Source organism: Hyaena hyaena, unplaced genomic scaffold, assembly GCF_003009895.1.
Source record: "Hyaena hyaena isolate Hyena2069 unplaced genomic scaffold, ASM300989v1 scaffold_634, whole genome shotgun sequence".
NCBI classification, from domain to species: Eukaryota; Metazoa; Chordata; class Mammalia; order Carnivora; family Hyaenidae; genus Hyaena; species Hyaena hyaena.
Genome location: NW_024081267.1, coordinates 1,006,640 through 1,024,353, shown reverse-complemented (window position 1 = coordinate 1,024,353; position 17,714 = coordinate 1,006,640). Strand labels below are relative to the sequence as shown.

The 17,714-nt window shown below is 61.8% G+C and overlaps 1 protein-coding gene across 13 annotated transcripts in view; it reads right to left on the bottom strand.

The window, feature by feature from the left end:
- WNK2 (WNK lysine deficient protein kinase 2) overlaps positions 1-17,714 on the bottom strand; it is a 123,056-nt gene that overhangs the window by 66,852 nt on the left and 38,490 nt on the right. For all 13 annotated transcript variants that reach the window (XR_005525327.1, XR_005525328.1, XM_039216433.1 and 10 more), the window contains 8 exons: positions 17,088-17,245; positions 14,886-14,974; positions 13,137-13,356; positions 9,241-9,523; positions 5,103-5,305; positions 3,339-3,470; positions 2,870-3,061; positions 1,144-1,737 (listed from right to left, as the gene is read on the bottom strand). Coding sequence is in view for 11 of the 13 variants with exons in the window: in XM_039216433.1 (XP_039072364.1) it covers positions 1,144-1,737; positions 2,870-3,061; positions 3,339-3,470; positions 5,103-5,305; positions 9,241-9,523; positions 13,137-13,356; positions 14,886-14,974; positions 17,088-17,245 (1,871 nt within the window). In the remaining 2 variants the exon portion in view is untranslated. The remainder of the gene's footprint in view (positions 1-1,143; positions 1,738-2,869; positions 3,062-3,338; positions 3,471-5,102; positions 5,306-9,240; positions 9,524-13,136; positions 13,357-14,885; positions 14,975-17,087; positions 17,246-17,714) is intronic.

Below are 17,714 nucleotides of genomic sequence, written 5' to 3'. Positions count from 1 at the left end.
GCACCTGCCCCGGCTGCCGGCTGAGCCAGCGACCCCACCCCAGTCCTGGCAGCGAGGCACCAGTCCAGGCCCTGACGCTGCAGACCCCGGGCCTCCATGTCGCCCTTGGCTTTCTCCAAACAGCCCTGACCAGTGAGTGGATGTCACCTGAACTAGCGGACCAGGCAGGCACTTGTTGAGTCTGGCACCAGACTACTGCATCTCCTCTGCCCTGTTATCAACAAAACCCACCCCTTTCCTCACCAGCAACAGCTCCTTTCCGGAAGCAGGCAACAAGAATCAGCAGCCAGGAGAACCTGTGTGCGGTCTTACTCCAGACCAAAGCAAGTGCAAATGCCACCTGGCTCCTCCACACGCTCCTCCGCACGCTTTGGGGGCGGATCCCCACCACAAAGCCGAGAGGGGGCTACTGGCCCGTCACACAGGAGAGGGATCTAAGCTCAGAGGGCAAATGGCTCGCTGCAGCCACACAGCTGCTGAGGCCCAGAGCCCGGAGAGGGGGAGGGGAGGCCCCAGGCAACACGTCCCCAGGGAACAAGCTCCCAGGTGAGAGGCCCCCACTCCTGCTCCTCTCCTCACGAGGTTGGAAAACAGCTTAGAGCTCCAACTGGTGCGTGGAGTCTCAGGAAGGCCAGTCCTTCCCTGTCCGTGTGGCAAGACACCCCAGGTGCCCATCTGGCCCCAGGAGTCATCCTGGTCTGCTCTGGCCATCCTGAAACCCAAAGCTGTGTGCCCTCAGCACTGCCCGTCCACTTCCTCAGAGCCCCGCCTGCCTGGCTCCCAGCCAGGAGCTGATACCACACGACCAAACCGTGCTAGAGCCTGCCTGGAGGAGGCATGGCCAGGGCTACCCCCCGCCCCATCACCACCACCACCACCACCACAAGCAGCTGCTACTGACCCTCTGAAGGGCCCGATGGTGGAACCATTAGTCACCCCAACTCCCGCAGCCCCAGCTCTGGAGACAGCAGCGTGCTACATGCTTAATGAGAAGCCGCAGCTGAGGGACAGAAGTGCCCGCTCATCCACCCCTCCTCTGCCCCCGGGTCTACGGAGAAGCAGAGGCCAGAGACCCTCTCCAGGTCAGCAGCTAAGGACGTCTTCCGGGACCTGCAGACGGGCCCTGTGTGGCAGGTGGCTTACCTGGCTCCCTGCCCCACCTGCCGGAGCTGCCTGCTCAGGAAGGCGCGCGACGCTTGGCTGGTGAGGCTGCGGCAGCGTGGGGGGCGCCGGCTGGGACGGGGCAGCCCGCACGTTCTGTGCCGCATGGAGGGGAGAAGGCGGGACGTCGCTGGGCACCATCTGCGGAAAGGCTGCTGGGTACACAGGCTGGGCCGGGAGCTGAGCCACGGCGGCAGGGTGAATGGACAGGGTGGCCACACCCTGTGGGGCCACGGCCAGCAGAGGGATGGCGGTGGCGGTGGCCGCCACGTTTGGCACAATGGTCCGACACGGCACGGCCAGCGGCGCCCCGGTGGGGTGGGGCAGCTTGACCGCCTGCAGGGGCAGGGCTGGCGACGCGGGCAGGGGGGCAGCGGCGGCGCTGAGCGGCAGGCTTGGCAAGATGACGGCGGGAGAGAAATACTGAGAGGGGGCGGGGACGGCGGGGACGGCGGGGACGGCGGGGACGGCGGGGACGGCGGGCCCAGTGGCGGCCGGCAGGTCAGGCAGAGCTGCGGGGAGGCTGTCCGTGGAGGCCAGGGGCGCGACGGGCGGCCCAACAGCAAGCGGAGGCACCTGAAAAACATGGCACACAGCCTCACTAGGGCTCGCCCAGCCCCGCACCTGCCCCATGCCCACCTGCCGCCCACCGGAAGCATGCACGACCCCGGCCGGCCCGGGCACTTCCAGGCAGCTGCTGTGGAAAGGAACCGGCCAGCAGCTCAGACGCTAGGGCTTAGCACAGTGACCCCCCAGCTTCGCAGCTCTGGCACATTTTCATTCGAGAGCCAGCACCCTCCACGCCACCAGATTGGCCCCCAGGGCCTGAGATTACTTCGCCTAACACCCCCAGTCTGAACACACTCACACAGGGACCAAACTCTGGAGTGCTAACTCAGGAAAAGCATATCCTCGACCCCCCACATGCTGGGCCCACAGTGGAGCTCCAGAAGCTTCCACGTCTGGTCTTCCATCCTGGAGACACCCCCTATCTGGCCTCCTGGAGTTGGCACGTCACACGTTTTGGCGGATTCTCCAGTTCTCTCTTTAAAACCTTTCCAGTGGCCGGCACGTGAGCATCTCACATAATGCCCATCTTTGCGCGACTGTCAAGCAGCAAAAGCCTGCAAGCCAACTTCTACTTATCGGAAAGCCATTAAACGCTGTTACTGTCAGAAAGTGAAACAGCAATTTAACTAGATGGTGACGGCGATGAGGACAAGCCAGGTGACAAGACTCTTCCGTGGGCGTCCGCAAACTGTAGGGACACTCACACCTTCAACACGCGGCAGGGTTCCCGTCTGCATCCCGCCGACACAGTGTGATGGGCCCCACGATAGGTAAGCCGCCGATGGCATCAGCCCGGGCAACAGCACCCAGGTGCCACGTGCTCTCCAGCGGCCCTGGTCCTTTGAGGCCCTGCACTCACAGTGAGCACCGCCTCGGGTGGCTCCATGACATACTGTGCCATAGCTTTGTGCTGTACCCTGGCTCCTCTAGCCCTGACTTTGGACCAAACCTCTGTCTGTCCTGGGTACCTGGGTATACCTGGGAGAGGCCCAGGGCAGGTGGGCACGGCCACCCCTGCCCCAGGGAGCGCTCCCGTCCCGAGGACCCATGAGCACGCACAGCCCAGAGGACGAAGAGCGGCCCCCCAGGCTGGGGGTGAAGGCCAGGTGGAGGGCGGTGGGGGGAGGGGGAGGTTTACCTGAGCAGGCACCTGAGGCAGAGGCTGCAGAGGCGCTGGCGGCATTTGGAGGGGCTTCAGCTGAGCGGGGGCCACCACCTGGGAAGTCGGAGCTAGGTAGGACGGCAGGTGGGGGGGGACCGGCTGGAGGGGGCCCATGGGCGGTGGGGCCAAGACCGGGGGCAAGGGCGTTGGCTGGGCCAGTGGAGGAGGCTGGGGAGAGATGGGGGGAGGCTTCTCTTAGACAAGCGTCCTGAGACCCCCCCCCCAACATGCACACACACACCCAGCCCGGAGCCTGAGACACGCCTATCTGGAGGCATCATTCTGCGTAAGCAGGACCCCTCCAAGTGCTGTGGATCATGAACCCCACTCCCATCTGCACCCCCGGCACTGGGCAACCACAGAGAAGGAGCAAAGGGGACCCAGGCGAGCAGAGCTCACTGCACATCCAGGGTGGTGGCCGTGAGCAAGGGTAGCCCACACTCACCTGCTGGCCAGCGGGCACAGGCTGGCCTGGGCCAGTCGGCACGGGGGCAAAACTTATGGCCGGCTCCGGGAAATGCTGCTGCGGGAGCGGGGGGTGGGCCGGGGGCGGGATGGAGCTCCCCGGCAGGCCAGGCTGCAGACAGCACCGAGAGCTACTCACCAGCTGCCATCGGGCCCCCCACCCGGCTCGAGCTCCACAGCTACCGCGCCCCGCCCCCAGCTCCCCGTGCCCATCACCCTTTTAAGGACTCTCCTGGGCACAGAACTGGCAGAAGTGAGATGTGGGGGTCCCTAAGCTGAGAATGGCCACTACTCCCAACTAAGGAATGTTCTGGAACTTCAGCTCTATGAGATGTTACGCAATCATGAGAAAAGAACACCATAAAGGCTTTGCAGAACTGGGACATTCAGTGGGAGAGAGGTACAAATGAACTTGGTTTTCACCTCTGGGATCGTGTGAAACACAGACACGCAAAACGTCACAAGCAGGATGCAGGAAAGTGAGAACAGATAGTGGGGCAGAGCCAGGATCTGCAGTGACCCGGCCGCCAGAGTCCCTGCTGCCAGCGGCAGCATAGGCCCAGCCCAGGAGGCCACAGTCCGAGCACTGGGTCGCTGACGCTGTTAAGGAAGAGCTGCTCACGCGCTCACTTTTACATATAATAATGTCTAGCTCTGTTTTCAAGAATCCTGATCCTGCAGACATACGGACTGACATCTTTATAGGCAAAACATTCTTCTGGGATTTACTTCAAACATGGGGATGGGAGATGCAGGTGGGGCTGTGGGGGGTGTGGGTTTGGACACAGAAGGCATCCGAGGCCAACACGGAAAGTGCTTTGGTTTTCTGGGTGACAGGAACTCCCCAGCCTCACCACTCGCTGTGTCCTTCGCAGTAAAAGCTTCATGAAAGCCCTACAGGGAGGGATGAGCCCCCACTCCATGTTCCCCCGAAGCCAGTGTGCAGCAGCCACGGGCCCAGCAGGAGCCCTGTGCCCCCCGAGCCCACTGCCCCCGCTGCGGGCAACAACCCGCCTTTCCCTACACAAGTTCCTGCTGCCGTTTAAAATCCTATTTCACTTCCTTTCATGAAACCAGCAAACCCACAGACGGGAGCTGGAAACGAGTCCAGGACTCAGCGGATGCAACTGCCTATAGAGGGATCTTCGGAGCCTGCCCGCCCGCCCAGGCCCGCAGGACGGGACCAGCACTCAGGCCACAGCAGGGGCCCCTCAGGAAGGGGGCCTGGGGCCCGCCTCTCTGTCTGGACCCCCCTCCACCGCCTCGCTCTGCAGCCGTGAAGCATGGGGTTCATCTGTCTTCTGGGCATAAACCAAATCAAACTGGAAAATAAAGACCAGCTATGCCCCCCCCCCCCACCGCCGGGCACCCCAGCTGTTCCCGTTTCAGGTCAGGCTCCATCTCCACATCTTACAAGTTACTCTACAGGTTCCCTGACCACGTTCACGTTCACCACAGTTCAGCTGCCTCGTGCTGCGAACGTGCACACTAGCACCCTCAGCAGGGCCGGACACGCCAGTGGAAATCAAAGGTGTCGGTACCGTCAACAATGCCGGCCACCACAGCCCCCAGGCGCTGCGCTCCGGGCTCCGCGCTCCTAGCCTCCCACCTGATGGGCCCTTCAGGGCACGTCCCCAGTGTCCCCACAGGGCGGACCTCCCCGGGGCCTGACCAAAGGCCAGCGTGGCCCGGGCTGCCCGTGGGGCTCCAGGGCACGGGGGGGGGGGGGGGGGGGCGGACTCACCACGGCCGGCTGCTGGTAGGGCCCCACCGAGGCCAAGCTGTACGGCAGGACGGGCCCGTCGCTCGCGCTCACAGGGGGGCTGCACACGCACTGGGCCGGGGGCGGCGCCGTGTCCGCCAGCGAGCCCAGCACCACGCTCTGCTGGCTGCTCTGCGAGTCCGAGTACACCGTGGAGCCCTGGCCGCTGTCAAACGTGCTGTCCGCTGGGAAGGGCAAGGGCATGGCTCAGGGCGGACTCCCCCAAACACCACCCCACTCTACACACAGTCTCAGGGACGCGGCCACGCTCAGACATGACGCTCGGTCCGTGTCCTGTGCTCTCCTGCAAACCAAGACCTGGTCACGTTTCCCAGTCACCTGAGTAGTGAGTGCACACTGGCCTGGACAGTACCCCCTAGGATGGTGGGGGGCAGGGCTGGAACCCACGGAGATGCCCTGGGGCCCCAGCCCAATGCCGTCTGGGGGCCACCCGCCACGGGTGCCACAGGTCCCAGGCGGGCACCTGACACCATTCTCTGCAGGAAATGTGTCCATCCTGGCTACAGGACCCTCGCCTGTCACCTGGCCCAGCCTAGAGACCGAGAGCTCGGCGAGGGGCCTTAGGAGGCTAACAGAAGCTCAGGTCCTGCGGCAGAAGCGACAGGCACCTGCATCTTATGGGGCAGGGACTGTGACCATCTTCACTACCATGACAAAGAGCACAAAGCAGGAAAAACGGAGTCTAAACCCGGCCCTCACATCACGGGCCCACATGTGACCCAGCTGGAAAATGGGGCAGGCGAGGCCCCACCCCGTAGAGACGCCGGGGGGGACCGAGGGGCTCCACCGCATCAGCATCACAGCGGACGGAGCCACCCACACACCCGGCACAGACAGGCCCCACGGCCACGGGCTTGCCTCCCCCAGTCGCCTGCGTGGCCAGGCACTGAACGATGAAGACAAAATCCTGCTTGAAATGGCACCTTCTGTTTACCGCATCCAGACTCAGAATCTACTGCGGCTTCCCACCTGCAGCACCAGGCACATCTACGGGGCGCCTCAGAGCGCCAGCATCGTGTCCGTTTGTAATTTAAGCAAATGGAGTGAAAGAGAATCCTGCTGGCTTCACATCAGTCATTTTCCCAAGGGCTCATCCGGGCCCCCTCTAGCCGGGAGGACGCAAGCGCCAAGGTCTAACTGCACAGAACCCATCAGACACACGGCTCTGACTTTCAGTGAGGAAGGTGGTGGCCATTTCCTTCTACACACAGAGACAGAGAGACATACAGAGACACGTGCAGAGAGACAGAGAGAGACACAGACACACAGAGGACAAAGACATACAAAGAGACACATGCAGAAAGACCTCTAGAGACAGACACACAGAGAATAGAAACAGAGAGACACTCGGATACACATGCAGAGACCCTACAGAGCCAGAGAGACACACAGAAACAGAGACAGACACAAACACAAAGAGACATGCAGTGAGAAAAAGAGACAGAGAGACATACAGAAACAGACACACACAGAGACACAGAGACACACAAAGACAGAGATACACAGAGGCATGCAGAGAGACACAGAGGGAGAAAAATACAGACAGATATGCAGAGACAGACACACATAAGGCAAACACAGAAACACACAACATGTGCACAAGAAAAAGAAATGTGTACAGACCTGGCAAATTTCATATGAACCAACTTTAACCATATATGCAACATTTTACATTCCTAAATGGAATGTGTTTAATACCCAAACTACAGAGAGACCCCAAATGTCCACTGACAGGTGAACAGATAAGAAGACGTGGCAAATAAACAGCGGAATATTACTCAGCCATCAAAAAGAATGAAATCTTGCCATTTGCAATGATGTGGATGGAGCTAGAATGTATTATGCTAAATGAAATAGATCAGATTTCACTCATACGTGGAATTTAAGAAAAAAACATATTAACATATGGACACGAGGGGAATAGAAGAGAGGAAAACAAACCGTGAGAGACTCAAAGACAGAGAACAAACTCAGGGGTGACAGAGGGAGGTGGGTGGGGGATGGGCTGGATGGGGAATGGGCACTAAGGAGGGCACCTACGACGAGCACTGGGTGTGGTATCTAAGTGATGAATCACTGAATTCTACTCCTAAAAAAATTTTTTTTAATGAAAATAAAGGGAATGTGTTTGTTATTTCTAGAATTAAAAATTTAGGGACACCTGACTGGCTCAGTAGGTTAAGCGTCTGACCCTTGATTTGGGCTCACATCATGATCTCATGGTTTGGGGGTCTGTGCTCCGAGCTGGGCTCAGTGCTGACAATGTGGAAGCCTGCTTGAGGTTCTCTCTCTCCCTCTCTCTCTGCCCCTCCCCTGATCACACCCTCTCTCTGTGTCTCAAACTAAATAAGTAAACTTAAAAAACAAATCATCTTTAAACCTCCTGACAAGGTGCCTTCTTGCAGTCAGTGCGTGCTGGCCCCACCCTCTCACTGAATGTGATCTGGGCTGAGGTGGGCAGCTCATGGTGGAGCCCCCCACAACGTGGTGTCTGTTGTACCTTCCGACATCCATGTGTCTGCCCACCCATCTTGTTACTTAAGATCAGGTCCCTTTTCCAGTGACGTGTGTGCGGAGCCCATCATCTCACCTGACCACGCAGTGTGGTCAGGCCGTCCACACGCACTGTGCCCGGAGGGACGGCTGGGCATGTGCTTCCTGTTCCAATCAGAGCAAGGTGCAGACGAGCATGTGTGGGCACAGCAGAGACACAGGGTTTGCGTGTGTGCCGGCATGCTCAGTGCGCCGTGGACTCACACGTGTGTGGGTTCTGCTGCGTGCACATGTTTCAGTGCACGTGAGTGATTCCGTGTGCATGTTATCTCTGGAATTTACCATTAAGAGACAGGCAACATCACTGGGCTCCAGGCAGGGAGAGAAACCGCCCTCTGCTGCACAGCCTCTGGTCCTGTCTGAATTTTACCCAATGCGACTGTGCTGCCTGCTTTACAGAACTCACACCACGCGCACACAGCAGTCTTCAGAAGCGTGGCTGCTGCACGAAGCACACAGAAGCGCTGAGTTGACAGGAAGACCGCATTTGCGGACAGAACGCCGACCCGCGCTGAGCCCGTGGGCGATCGGTGTCTGCCCGGTGGGTCAAGCCTGTGCGAGGACAGCTGGCCCCGGCGGACTGCGTTCCAGGTCTGGGTATCTCTCCTGCCCAGAGACTGTTCAAACACACTGCCTGATACGTGGAGTGCGCCCGATACGGACAGCCTCTTCCTACACAAAGTTTACGCCCGTTAACGAACTGCTGGCTCATCGGAAAGTGGAGTGAGGATGTAGCCGCTGACTTCTGCACAGCCTCGCTGAGCAGGCCAGAGGGAAGCCAGCGGCAAGCACCCGGACTCTCAGCAGCAGCCCGCTACGGGTTTGGGTTTAAGTAGCCTACTTTGAAGAACGTCACTATCGTTTTAACGACAATTGATACATATTCCTATTAAGTAAGTCAAACAGGCAATTTTGATCTTTCCACGTGAACAGCCTATGTGGCCTGGGCAGGCTGCAGTCGTGCTCGGCACTTGCTCACAGAACAGGCGGATGGCACCACTTCCTCAACCCTCAGCTCACAGCTGAATTTTGAGGCCACTGAGAGCAAAGGCAGGACATTCTTCTGCCCAGACTTGCAGAAAACCATCCGTTCCCTCCTCCAGTCATCAGGGACGCAGAGCGGTTCCCGACAAGCCATCGGAGAAACCCCGGGAAACAGCGTAAAGGTGTCAAAGGTCGGGCACTGGAAGGGAGATAATCTTGAGGACATGTGATCCTGGCAACAAAGGTCACGGCTGAGAGCGCCAGGACCACAGGAGGCTGGGCAGTTCTCGGGGCAGTGGTGTCCCGGCGGGGACACCCCGAGGCCAGGACTGACCTCCTCCACGTGGAAGCAGCAGCTGGACCGGCTGTTCCGTCCTGCTGGCTTAGGGCACGGAAGTTCTGGATCCGTCTCCACGTTTGTCCCCACCTGTCCTGAGAAGCTGGGCTTCCACGAGCTAAAGACACCCAGTGCCCACCCCCCCCCCGAGAGCGGTCGCCCGCACCTGCGGTCCACACCTGCAGCGAGGGCTGGGGGCGCGGGCGTGGGGAGGACGGCACTCACAGGCCAGGGAGGTGGCGCTGGCCGGCAGCGCGGCAGGCAGGAGGTGCTGGTCTGCCTCGGGCTCCTCGGGCTCCGGCGGCCCGCCCTGCGCGTGGTAGGTCACCTGGACCTGCAGGGGTGCGGGCGGGCCCTTGGCCTTGTCGGGGCTGCCTGGGTCCCGCTGCTCCGGGGGCTGCAGCGCCGGCCAGATCCTCTCTCGCCGCCACAGGATCAACGCTACGCGGTCACGGATAGACTTGGCCACAATCTTCACATCGCTCTCATGAAAGAATCCCGACTCGATCTGCCAAGAGAGGTGCCACGCCGTGACTGGGGCCCTGCGTCTGCACCGCACCTCCTGCCCACAAGTCTCTGCAGAAGCCCCGCCCCAGGCCCCCACCCCGTCTGTCACCTTCCTGTAAAGAAGTGCCCCCCCCACCCCGCCAACTGTACAGCTGTAGAAAGCATGGCCTTCTGGACCCGCACAGCGCTGCTCTTGGGACAGCGAGGCTGCGGCAGGTGCCTGTGCTCGCGGGGAGTGCGGGGGGAGGGGGAGGGGACCCAAAGCCGCCTCCGGCCAGGCAGTTCCCCAAGCAAGCACGAAGGGAAGGAAGGGAAGGAAGTCCATCGTGTAACCTGAGACCCAGGTGGGGGCTGTGGGGGGGAAGGCACCCATGCCCAGAAAACTCTAAACCCAGGAGAGCGTTTGTGAAGGAGCCCCAGGCCTCTGGGAAAGGTCACGGCTCTCCCGGAGGACGCCGATGGCAAAACCACGAAGCAGCGGAGGCCCATCTCTGCGCCGTCACCCTGGGAGCCTCGTGTGGAAAGGGAGAGAGCCAGGGCACGGAGCTTGGCACCGATCAGGAACCAAGTGAACCCAGGGCTCTCAACTCACAGCAGACATACACTGACATGGATGCACACAGGAGCGCGTGTGCGAGTGCACAGAACCCCAGCCGGGCCCGGGGTGGCGCCCGGAGTCTGGCCGGTGTGAGAACTGGGCTCCCCGCAGAGTTTCAGGCAAGAGAAGGATGAGGGGCCTGGAGACATGGCTGTGCCTGAAAGCAAGCGACGCTCAGGTAACAAGAGACAGGGACGTGTGTGGGACGTGTGCCCGCACCTCCGTGGTCCAAACGCACACGTCTGGCCGTCAAAAACGCGCAGTGATGCCGCGATGGCCTGAGGGGAGGGTCCACCAAGGCACATGGGGGAGTGCAAGTGACCTGAGGCAGGAGTGACAGGTGCCACTGCTGGTGTGAGGTCACACAGGATGCCACGTGTGTGGGCTCGTCCGCCCCTCCACACCCTCCCGTGGATCTCGGGCTCACAGGAAGCTGTGTCACCAGTGCCCTGTGGAACAGCCCACCAGCTGGAAACAGTGTCTTGCCAGCAGCCAGGTGAGTGGCGCGGACACCGAAGGACCCTCAGTCCCGGTCACCCTGGCCGACGCCTCGGCCACAGGGTGTGGAGGACCCACAGCCAGAAGGACCCCCTAAGCCGCTCCCAGATTCCTGACCTCGGGGACGGTGTGAGACCGCACGCGCTGCGTTTGAGGTACATACTATGTGCTCACGCGTAACTCACCAACAAAACCGCGAGTCCACGGAGATGGACACATATGGAGAGTTTGGTGAGAACGTTTACGCAGTTGTGAGGCCCCACCCATCACTTCACGCGAGACCGCTGGCGGACGCCCCTCAACCACGTGATCACGGGGACACAGCCCCATGCCAAGCACTCCCACAGACACACTGCCGTGACCGTGACGGAGCCGCGCAAGGTGGTCACCAGATGCATCCTTCACAGCAGGACAATTGAAGACAGACAAGGGGGACCCCAAATAGGCCCCAGGTGGCTCTCCTGGCTCTGATGGCTGAGGTGGCCAAGCAGACTGGTCACCGTCTGTGGGAAAGAGACACAGGCATCTCCGAGGTGACAGGGCATCAGGCCTGGACACCATTTTAAACGGTTCTTTGTGGTATGTTTGCGACTTTTCTGCAAGTGTGAGACTGAATGCTTCAGAGTCTCATTTCTGAAAACAACTCCCCCCCCCCGCCCCCCGGATACGGCGAACCGTGTTGCAATCACGCAGATGTCGCGGCAGCCAGCCTCCCGCCAGACGGGGTCCCCGGGCAGCACGGTGAGCGGTGGCACACGGCCAGGACTCATGTGAGGGGCCAGGACCGAGGTCATTGCCGCCCACTCACCTGCCAGCCCACCATCGGGGCCGCCCTGACCGGAGGCCATGGACAAGAAGGCGCCCCGCAGACATGCCTGCCCACTGCTTCTATTTTCTGCCCGTGGCCCAGTTTTCCTTCCGTCTCTCCTCACCGTCACCCCCTGGAGATCCTCTCCAAGGTGTTTCTTCTATTTTTTCCCAGATGGGGAAAATTTAGCCCTGTTCTGTACCACAATGAAATGCCATCTGCACAGAGGCCATGACAGCAGAAGAGGGGGTGCCCGGACACGGGGAGCCTGGGCCCAGCTGTGGGCCCCTTCTCCAGGGGTCCTCACAAGGGATCACTTCAGGCCAAAGCCAGCCCAGGCCCCCAGAGAACCGGCCCTTCTCAGCCCCCGGTGATCTCGATCCTGTCCCCTGTGCCCCGTGAGCCACGTGCTAGAGGCGGGTCAGAGACTGTGGCACTGGCACTGGTGTTGCAAAGAAGTAGGTGTGTTCAACTGAAGCTGTTGGTACGGGGCCACCAGGGCAGCGGGGGGCACTGAGCCCCAAAACCTGCCCCACTGGGGCTCCTGAGGTCAGATCTGGTGTTTCACGGTCGGCCTTCGGTGGGAGGCACAGGGAGGCCGGTTCCCGGCCGGGACACCACCCAGCAAGTCCAACCAAGGGCCAGGGGCTCACTGAGGGCAGGCGAGGCGGCAGGCCCGGCAGCGCTGTGCTGTGGCAGAGAAGGGAGAGGTGGCTCACGAGGGTGGGTGGTCCCAGAAAAGGCTTTGGGCGCGTTTGGCCACCACCCCGTCCTGGCCCAACTGTGGCAGACAGCATCACATGGAGTCCATCACCCGCGGGTGGTGCTGTGGCCCTCTACCCCCGCGGGGCTCCCACCAGAATCCAGCCTGGGCAGGAAGGCTCCCCGGGCACACGCAGCAGGTGCCAGGCTCTCAGGGGAGCAGACTGCTGCCCAGCCCAGGCCTCCAGTGGTGCCCACACTGGCCCAGCCCTGACGGACACGCCCCTCGTGGCAGCCCCAGGGACCCACGTCATCTCCAGCAGGGCTGCCCCGGTCGCAGCCTACCTCCTGCCCAGGACACATGGCACCAGACCCTCACTCCTGGGCCACCGGCCTGCACATCACCAGGCTCAACAACGCCTGTACTTTAAATTCCGGAAGGTGAGAGGGGACCATGGTGCTGGAGCTCCAGGAGGAACAAGGGTCCTGAACTCAGGGCACTGACGTGCCTGCTACCTGCCAGTCAGTACCGCAGTCCGGCATCCACCTCAGCGAGTGCACGCATGCTCACTCGTGCTCACTTTCCACAGCAAAAACCAGCGGCTCCTCTCCCACTGCATCGCAGCGGGACACAGTGCCCTCAGCAAACCAAAGTCACATTCACACAAAGGCAGCAAAACCCTGGTGAAATCAGGCCTTTCCTGATCCACACAAGCCCCCAGCCCCTCCCGGCACGGCTCCACGCGACCCCTCACCACGCCACGGGACACCTCACTGTGCCTCCTTGGAGCAGGTGCTGTCCTCTGTGCAGCAGGGGTCCAACCTGCGTGGTCCTTCACGCACACACTCGACAACGAGTGGCATCCTCACACCCTGGATTGCACGCTCACCACAGGGATGCACCCCTGCTCTGACCTCTTTCTCATCTCTGGAAACCGCACGCTTCCACAGAACACCCCACCTCTGCTGGGGCCCGCCACCCGCCCTCCGCAGCAAGTGTCACGGTACCATCTCCTGTGCCACACCGTCCGGCGTCTCCTTCTCCAGGTCAAAGGTGAACTCTATGGCCCCATTGTCCTTGGGCTTGCCCTTCAGTTTCTTGGGGTCCTCAACCCAGAGGCGCAGGGCGATGGTAGACTTCCTGCCGTGGTCCTCCTCAGCCAGCTCCACCCTCACACCCGTGTCCTCTGCGAAGAAGGCTTGGCTCAGCAGGTCCTTGATCTCGTACCTGAGGAGGGGCAGCGGATGGGCAAGGTGAGGGCAGACCTGCCAGGAAGGCATTAGACAGTGCTAGGGCCCTGGCCTGCCCCGCTCCTTCTAGAAGTTTCTCTGACTGTACTACCCAGGGGGCAGGCTCTGTCCTCAAGGGCAGCACATGACAGTTTATTCCCAGGGAAGCAGAAAAGATCACACCTGAACACAGCTCGCTGCATTGGACTCACTGCTTCTTTTCTCTCTTGTTACGAAAAGGAAACACCCCCATCAAGAGAGACTCAGAAGCAGTTTCTAGACCGGGCCCTGCACCGCGCAGACAGGCCTGTGGAGGTGCTGGTGAGCCCCCAGGCAGAGACAGCTGGCTCAAGGCGAGGGTGGACCGCCTGTGCCGGGGGCGCCAGGCTCCCAGAAGCACGGAGTTCTCAGGCTTCGGGAGCTGCTCAGAACGGGGCGGGGGGGTCAGCGGCTGGCGACGTCATGACAACCACTCCCCACCCCTGAACACCGAGTTCCCTTCTCCCCAGGGTCCTGTCTGTTCCAGCAGCTCCTCCCCGATTACTGCGGACGGCGTCTTGTCCTGTGGACAGGCGGAGCCCACGCCCCATGGACGGTCACCGCACAAAGGGGAGCAGAGGTCAGGGCCCCTGCCGGTCCTGGTCTGGTGGAAGGTGGTCTCGCAGAGTCTGCTCTGAGGATTCTTTGCTTCTACGTGGTTGTTTCTATACTTCTCTGATGTGACTTACATTTCACAATTTTTTTAGTGTTTTTTCTTAAAGAATAAAATATGATAACCTGCAGGGGGCAGGAGAGAGCCCAAGGATCAGACAGGAGGCCTGGGAGATGATGACAGCAGGTATCAAGGCTGAGAACAGCGACAGGGTGGCCATGTGCTATGTGCTCGGGGTGGGGAGGGCATACGGGGGGCCAGGAAGAGGTGTGGGGGGAGAGGAGGGGGAGGAGGGAGGGGAGGAGGCTGTAGGTGGGAGGAGGGGGGGAGTAAGGGGGAAAGAGGGGGCAGGGGAGAGGAGAGGAGAAGAGAATGGGGAGGAGAGAAAAGTACAGGTAGGGGAATGGAGGGAGGAAAGAGGAAGAGGAGGGAGGAGAGGATGTAGGTGGGAGGAGGAGGGGAGGGAGGGGGAAAGAGAGAGGAGGAGGTTCCCTTGCTGACCAGCCGAGGACATGGGTGCTGGTTCGGGGGCGGCTCCAGGACTCTGACGTGGGCTTGGGGCCGAGACTCGGGTCAGGAACCAGCAGCCCGGAGGCGGTCGGAGGGGAGGCTGAGGGCATGGCGGAGGGCGCCCCTGTTTAGGCCGGGCGGGTGCGACACAGGTAGCAAGGGAGGGAGGCTCAAGGATGGCCCCCAGAGCGGAGGGGCAAGCTCCAGGCAGCCGAGGAGGGGCCGGGGCTGCCGCCTGCCACCCGGCGGCCTCGCTGGCCCAGGGGCGCCGTGGCCTGAGGCGGCCCGCCTGTGTCCCGCGCGAGCGGGCCGGCTGGGGCGGTTGCAGCGGGAGCGGCACGCAGGCCCAGCGCCGCCGGACTCACCTCTCCTCCTTGTTTTTGCAGATGCACTCCCCGATAATCTCCTTGATTTCGGGATCGTGCACCTTCTCAAAGCTGGCAGGCTTGATGCCCTGTAAGACGAGATGAGTGGAGTCACTGGCGGGACCCGCCTCGGGCTCAGCTGGCACAAACCCAGAAGGGGAGGAGACAGGAGGTGCACCAGCCTGCTGGGGGCTCGGCTCATCCCGAGCTCCCGGGGACACGCGGTCGGGAGCAGCGGGCTCCGAGCAGGAACCCGACCCAGCCCCCGTCTGACGGGAGCATTCGCACCCCCGGCGCCGATGAGGCAGCCGGACGGGGGCCGCCTCCCTCACCACTCCCTCCCTGGAGGGTGCCGGGGGCACTGTGTGGCCACAGCTGCTGGCCAAGGGCACCAGAAACTCTGCCCGGCTGCGGCCACGGTCAGGGCTAACTTCCCAGGCCCGGCGCCTCCGGGTTCGGTGTCAGTGCGTGAGGATCTGCACCAAGGGCCCAGTGGGTGCCAGCGATGGCCACGGCGAGAGGGCAGTACCCCAAAGTGCACACCCTGGGGGCAGAGGATCCAGGAGACGCAGGGGCTGGACTGCAGGGTTCACGTGCAGCTGCGGAGGGCGGGGGCTTGGGGGAGGGGCTTCAACACACCGAGGGGCCCCAACCATCGCGTCCCTCAACAAGACTCTGACTTCCCAGTCCTCATCCCGGTTTGGTTGCTTTTTCAAACATAGAGAACGTGATGCATACGTTTTCCCACACAAAGGGCGGGAGGGGTGGCCTCCAGCCCAGAGGTGGACCCAGGAGGGCAGGACCCCCAGGGGCTCCCTGCCACTACGTGGGGCCCTGCTGTGCCCTGACCCTCAGGCCCCAGGCCCATAACCCATGGGGGTCGTGTTGTGCCCAACGTGCAAGAGATCTGTGCAGCATCAGAGCGGGACACGGGGCTCTCGGCACAGCTGAGGGCTTCCCAGTGGAGGTGAGGATGCCATGCCGTCCCACTGAGGCCAACAGAAAGAGTTTAATCACAACAGGAGGAAGGGCCAGGGTCCCTACGGGAGGCAGGTGGGCTGAGAAACTAGAACTACAGATAAACAGGTGTGTCCCTGTCATCCACCTCTCTGCTGAGGCCCCCAAAGCAGGTGAAGAACGTGCCAGAACAGCTGCCATTTTGAAAGGCCTTGTACCCCAGGCTATAATGTATGAGGTCGGGCCACTGGCAGCGGGGACGTGGCATGCCTGAAAGACCCGGGGTTGGGGGCGGATGCCGGACGCTGGAGCAGTGACAGGAGCCCTGGCCGGCGTCCCATTTCCTGGGGCCCGAGAGAGGGACCAGGGCGGCCGTGGAGCACAGCGGCGGGAGCCAGTCCTGTCGCCCCGGCCCAGCGGGCAGACCGCAGCAGCAACCACGTGCACAACTAGAAACAGGGTTGGTGGGCTGCTCCCCCCACACCTGCAAGCCTGGAAATGAGGCCCTAGCCCCGTGGGATGACCCCTGCTCCATGGAGGACCACAGCCCATGGCCACAAGCCCGGCCCCTCCTGCCAGCACCGCCACTTCGCGCCCACCTATGCGTCTCTGCCGACTGCCACCAGCCGACACAGCGTGCGTTCCCGCCTCACACCCGCAGCAGCACACAAGAGGAGCTCAAACAAGTGACCAATAACTCGGAATGAAGACGGAAGGAGGGAAATGCGCAGTGACCGGCCAGGAGCTCAGAGCGGAGGGCGGGGTGAGGACAGCTGCCCTGGGGCGCCAGGGACCACACTCCTCGCACTGTTTGCAGAAGCGAGGGGGGCACCAGGCGGGGGCAAGGCAGCCAGGACTCAGGGGTCGTGCAGCCTGGTGCCCAGAAAAGCCATAGCCTCACGGGACACAAAGGCCATCGAGGGAGGACAGGTGATCCGTTCACACAGCTGGAGCCACCCGACTATGGCTGACCACCACCTGGGCTGCAGAGCCGACACAGGAGAGCCAGCAGCCCTGGGGGTGGCGGTCCCGACAAGGAGCGCTGGGGACAGGTGGCCCGGGCGCCTCCTGGAGAGGCCCCGAAGGTGCTGCAGCCTCGGGTCACACGAGGCCCACGTGTCTCCACCGCCAGCTCAGAGGCCTGCACGGCCACTCTGCCAAGCTAGACAGCCTCGGTTTCCCCCCCTCACAGGGTACAGAGAGGGTCTCACAAAGCAGGCCCACCATGACGGCCCGTGGACTCACACAGGTGACCTTCCGGTAGATCTGGGCGGCATTCTGGCACTCGGAGTAGGGGTACTCCGAGGTGGCCATCTCCAGCATGCACATCCCAAAGGCGTAGACGTCCACAGACTCGTCGTAATGCTCCTCGTACATCTCAGGTGCCATGAACTCTGGGGTACCTGTGTCCGGGAGCAAGAGAAGCAGGGTCAGTGGCTACTGGGCCTGGGACCCCCGTGCCATCCACACACTCTGCACCATTAGCCCTGGAACCTGAGACTCAGACGGGAGTGCTCTGCGGGTGCTTCCCCCAAGCTCCCCCAGAATCCGGCACTGGTGGAACCCACACAGCTAGGAGCCCGGCACTTCCTGGGGCTCAGTCTGTGCCCAAAACCCTGCGGATGCCGCTCCCTGACGAGCACATCACTCCTGGGGGCCGGATAACCCGGGGCTGACAGAAACTCAGGGTCCCTGCAGAGCTACCTGAACTGCAAACACCCAGAAGGGCTCCAGGGCCCCCAGACAGGCGCACCACGCGGCAGAGTGTCAGGCAGCACAGACGACAGTGAGCATCTGCGCCGACGGTGCCAGCCACGTGCCCACGAGGGCTCAGGTGGGAAAGGCGCATGTGTCCCAAACATGGGAGGCTTT